Genomic DNA, 5,550 nt, shown 5'->3' with positions numbered 1-5,550 from the left:
TCTTGAGGTGAAAGTTACACTACTATCCAGTGTTAAAAAAAAAGCAGGGTCTACTGTATTTTAACCTGCTGGAATTATAAAATCCCGGTTAGATTTTGAGCTTGCTTTTAAAAATCCGGCAAATTTACACAAGTTTTAGTGTAATTACCGGCAAAACCTTCAACTTTTGACCTACAAACTGGGAGAATTTCAAGTTTCCCCTTATTTTGATCGGTTAGGAAACATGTATTTTTCTAGCCCTGCCACTATCGGCTTTTGATTTCTTACCATGATCTGGATTGACGGAGTGAGGAGTGAAGACGAGGCAAAGTAAGCACCGTGCAAGTGCGCAGAGATCTGTCATCGCCCATGCAAAGACGAAATGAGAGTCCGACTCCGAACTCCCACGCGACGCACGGCGCACGAGTTTTGTGGTCCGTTTGAAAAGGCGCATGGATGCATTGCAGCAGAACACTCGAAGACCGCTGAGCTGCCATCTCTCTCTCTCTCTCTTTGGTCTCAGTGATGAGGCGCCTGTTCTTCCTCTCCCTGTTTCTGCCTCTTCATGTGCTCAGCTCCTCCCCTCCCGGATGCCTTCTGGACTCCTCTGTAGTTTCTCCTCCTCGCCGCCTCCACCTCCGTGATGCTGCCGACTTTCCCAACAACACACGTATCGATCGCTCTTTCTTCCCCTCCCACTTCATCTTTGGCGCGCTCACCCTTGCGGTCAAGGTAGGTTTCTGTGTTCCTATGGCAAGGCCTGTTGCGTGGTCAAGATATATTGCTTCCGTCTTCATATATTGTCAAGGGCTGGTCGAGGTACATTGCTTATGTGTTCATTAGTGAGGTTTTTTCAAATTAAACGACATGGTCCATTGACATTTGGGCATGCAGCGCCTGTTTAAGGTATGCTTCAACTGTGTTCATTTGTTAAGGGCTCCACCGATAGGGCATGCCACCCAGCTGGTTAAGGCGTGCTTCGACTGTGCCCATATATATGTCAAGAGCTGGAAGGGTTATTTTGCGTTGTATCACATAGAATTAAACCTCAGTTTCCATGGCTGTTTGTGCATGCCCCTGGTTAAGGTTAATGTATATTGCTCCGACTGTGTTCACATGTCAAGTGGAGGTAAGGTCTTGCGTACTGCATGTAATTTTAAGGTTGTATATTGCTCGACCGCATCTATAAAGTGGAGGTAAGGTCTTGTGTGTTGCATTGAGTTAAACACATGCTTCACCACTTGCACATGCCCCCCCCCCCCCCCCCCCCCCCCCCCCCCCCACCTCTCCCGCGTCCGCACTTCTTTGATTTTCAATCTGGCTATCCCATTCTCAACATAAGCCCCTGGGCAGGACAGCTGACTCACCTCTGCTGCTGAATCTGATCCCGATACTGTAATAGTGAGGATGGATTGTTGGGTTTTGGAGGAAATATATATTGGTCTTTACTCTCTGTCAGGCTTCATTAATTATGAAGAGCCCATTTTTTACTGGCACAGCATGAAGGCTACGGATCAGTTAACGCAAACGAGAAGGCAGACAGCATTTGGGACGTGTATGCCCGGATAAACTGTAAGTTGGTTTGCAATCTGTGTTAGTGAATTTGGTCAGATTTGATGCCATCATGTGACCGCAGGCATAACTTCTGGTTTTGGGCAGCCACTGTTCTGGATTCAACGCAGCCTGGCAATTGTGGGGACCAATACGATCGTTACAAGGTATGACTTGACAAGACAGGCTAGGACATGGCCTAGATTAGTACTGCTGATTTATCTAATTGAATGTAGGTAGGGAAAGGAGATTGGTTGTAAACTGGAGCCCTGAATTGGTTGATAGGTGTCACCTGATTGAATGCACGTTGTTGATGTGCATGCACAGGAAGATATAGAGATACTGGAACAAATAGGGATGGATGCATATCGGTTCTCTATTGCGTGGACACGAATCTTTCCCAGTGCGTAGAGCTCATCTTTATTTTCGTATTTAACCCATTTCTTAGCTGCTCATGAGCTCATGAGATGAGGCGACGATACATATGCGTCTGTCACAATAATCAAGCTCACAAACCTTAACATTTAGCGAGGATAACTATGCGTTGCACACACTAGCAACATAACATCAAACCAAATGGGTCTTCTTTGACCTTGTTGTTTCCAGATGGCACAGGAACAAATGTCACTCCCAATGCAGATGCTATTGCACACTATAGTGAACTTATCGATTTGCTTCTTGAAAAGGGTATGAATATTGGCCCGAGGAGCGATGCCTATATTGTCTCGGATGTTCTTTGTGTAGTAACCAACCTTGGCTTGAATGCTTTTTGAGCAGGCATAGAGCCTTATGTCACTTTGTGGGCTGGAGATCATCCGCAAGCTCTCGAAGATGAGTACCATGGACTGTTGAGTGCACGATTCATGTAAGGGGAAGCTATTACCTACTGCTGAAATACTCTTTTGTCCCATGAAAAGCATGGTTCTCTAAGAAGAAGGGTTTCACATATGATCATGCAGAGATGATTTTGTAGTGTACGCAAATGCATGTTTCGCAGCATTCGGTGACCGGGTGAAGTTCTGGATAACACTAGATGAGCCGAATGACTATGCCAGCCTGGCATATGCATCCACACAGAGCCCACCTGGGCGTTGCAGCAGCAATATCATATCCGTTCTGACGGTCAAATGCACCACTGGAAACTCTATGACTGAGCCCTACATTGTTGGCCACCACTTACTTCTAGCCCACTCGGCAGCAGCTCGCCTCTATAAGCAGGAATACCAAGTGAGTACCCCTTAGTTGATGTATTATGTGTGCTGTAACTGGCGCATCCGTTATTTGTGGGAACTGGACTTCAGTGTAATCTTACTGGGATTAATAGGCATTGGCTAATTTTATATTTTTTCACGTCGTCAGCTCCTTATGGCACAGATTAATAGAGCTCAGTCGTATGTTAGTCGAAGAAATCATTTTCTGCCAATGTGCATAATGTTTTTGAAATATTTTCAGGGGCAGCAGAAGGGCCTTATAGGCATAGCGCTCTGGTTCAAATGGTATGAGCCGATAAACAGTACCATCATCAACCATGTTGCAGCAGCTCAGCGTGCCCAAGATTTCTATTTTGGCTGGTGTGTGAAGTGGTCTTTACCTTTCTTATTAAATGATAGATTGGTAGATACCTCAATGTTTGATTAATGTTTGCAGATTAAATACCTCAATGGCATGTTTGCATCTGATTATACAGTGGACACAGATCCCTTAGCAATGACATTAGTGTGTGAACACTTGACCTGTACATGAGATTGTGTCCTGATGAAATGCAATCATGTGTAGACATATTTCTCGTATGTAGATTTAGGACCAGTAATGTAATCTTTTCAGAATGTGGAGAACTTAATTATGCAATTAGCACAGGCATGTTTCCCATATGTTGGTTAATTAGGACCGATAAGAATGCGCAGAAGTTAGTACTTGTTGCCATCTTAATACCGATTACTCTGTTCTTTCGAAAGTTAAGTTGTAGAGGAGGCAAGAGCCCATCTAGGGAAAGAATCTTTGCCAGCTTTACAAATTCTAGCTTCTGTATGTACATAACCAAGTATGATCATCCTAAGTGAGCTCTTGTCTACACAAGCCCACAACCGAGTTGGGTACATGCCCAACTCAGTTCTCTGGATCAAGCTTGCGTCTTAACATGGCTGATAAGTGTTTGAAGGTCAGCCGGCTCACTAGCTTCCATGGAATGAGCCTTCAAGCCCAAGGTCAGGCATACAACCATATGAGAGTGAACCAAAGTTGATCTACGATGTGATCCCAACCGTGGATCACATACTTTATAAGTAGCTAAAAATGTTGATACTATTTGAAGATGGTAAACTGAAGGTTGATTAAACCAGGTTTATGGACCCGTTGAGGTTTGGGGACTACCCTGAGAGCATGAAGACTATGGTGGGGCCTCGCCTTCCAAGCTTTACACCGATGCAAGCAGCAGAGCTGCGTGCCTCGTGGGATTTTCTGGGAATAAATGCGGTCTCGGCCATGTATGCGCTAGACACCAGTTCTGTTTATCAAGATACTGAGCTCGGCTATTTTCAAGATATGAGGGCTAATGTCACAGGTTCTCCACTCCCTTGCAGAAAGCTGTTACTCTCAGTCCTTAACTGTTCAAAGAGCAAATCATGAATGGAAACGTGTCTAACCAAGCTTTTCATTTCTTGGGTTCTGATGATGGCAGACTATGATCTAGATGGTGTCGCAATTGGCGAGGTGAGGAGATAGATATTGTGGTATGGTCCAGGATTTAACTGTATGCAGTGTCTGATTTGTCAGAAATTTGGCGTTGTAGGGTACCACAGAGTTTTCAGTACCATGGTGTATTACAAGAATTGTCACGTATATGAGAGAACGATATAGCAACCCCCCCATGTATATAACAGAGACAGGTATGGGAAGGACATTCATCTGCAAGCTTATCACACCAGTTCATGTATGCTGGACTATGGGAGCCCTAGTTGGGGATGTTTGTCCAGTGCTTTAGTTAGCATTGCAAGTTTCTTGTCCTCTTTCATTCGTTACTATGTGTACATGATTCAGCATTGTTCAAGTGCCATTAAGTAATCAATCAAAGCATGGGAGCTATGAACAGGTTGGGGAATTCCACCAGCACCGGATATGGGAGAGAACCTAAATGATACGGCACGTGTGCAATACTTCCATTCATACTACACAACTCTAAGCGAGGCTATCAGGTGACATTCTGGTTGATCCACTCTTCCATTTTACCGAACAAGTGATGTGTTCATGTAAGATTGGGGAGAGCCTCACCAGCTCTGAATACTATGCAGTGCAATACCTCTTTCTAGTATTGTAAAGCTTTGTCTAGGGAAGGGCTGACAAGTATATAATTATGCATAGGGATGGAGGTGATGTGAGAGGTGTTTTTGCTTGGTCGCTAGTGGATGGATTTGAGCTCTTCCAAGGCTTGTGCAATCGATTCGGTTTGGTGTATGTGGACGAGGACATGGATCGCTATCCGCTCTTGTCTGCTTTTTGGCATCAAATGGTTCTCAGCAGCAGCAACTCAACGCTTGCTATCACCACTCATTCTCCCCTTTCCTCAGCCACAACTCTACAGAAATAGAGTAGAACAAACACATTGAAGACTGTCCCATTACAAAGGTAGAAAAGGCAGTGTTCCTCTCTGTTAGAAAAAGAATTGCACGGGAAAGACCAAGTCAGTCAATACTTTGAGCTTGCAATGGATCGAAAAGAAAATGGCCCAATCCTTGCAACGAGCTCTCAATTGTATGAATAATAAACAATTGTATTAATAAACTATTTTAAGACGTTTCATGTCCGAAGGTGTGCCTGCACCCCCTCTCTCTGCCTCTGGCTCTGGAAAAGGTCGGTTCGCTTTATCCAAAACCTGTTAAAATTTTAAAAAAATGGTCGGCTTTATCCAGAATCTAAAGATGGTCGCCGATTTGACGACAGATTAAGTTTCTAAAGTTTCAGTTGAAAAGTCAAAATTAGTATAGAATTTTTCTTCTCAAAAAATCGAAAAGCCCACGGCACATA

At 44.2% G+C, this 5,550-nt stretch overlaps 1 protein-coding gene across 1 annotated transcript; it reads left to right on the top strand.

Moving 5' to 3' along the window:
• The first annotated feature begins 305 nt into the window (after window positions 1–305).
• Window positions 306–5,329, top strand: LOC147460527 (beta-glucosidase 43-like). Its single transcript, XM_086507890.1, has 13 exons — window positions 306–711; window positions 1,479–1,551; window positions 1,639–1,697; window positions 1,858–1,933; window positions 2,137–2,217; window positions 2,308–2,395; window positions 2,490–2,757; window positions 2,983–3,101; window positions 3,870–4,090; window positions 4,208–4,239; window positions 4,319–4,415; window positions 4,619–4,721; window positions 4,888–5,329. The coding sequence occupies exons 1-13, from the start codon at window positions 505–507 to the stop codon at window positions 5,111–5,113; spliced, it is 1,650 nt and encodes a 549-aa protein (XP_086364016.1). The 5' UTR covers window positions 306–504; the 3' UTR covers window positions 5,114–5,329.
• The last annotated feature ends 221 nt before the right edge of the window (window positions 5,330–5,550 follow it).

This window comes from Adiantum capillus-veneris, chromosome 3, assembly GCF_014529385.1.
Source record: "Adiantum capillus-veneris isolate H3 chromosome 3, ASM1452938v2, whole genome shotgun sequence".
In the NCBI taxonomy this organism is placed as follows: domain Eukaryota; kingdom Viridiplantae; phylum Streptophyta; class Polypodiopsida; order Polypodiales; family Pteridaceae; genus Adiantum; species Adiantum capillus-veneris.
Note: the sequence above shows the minus strand (reverse complement) of the source record. Positions and strands in the feature narration are given on the sequence as shown.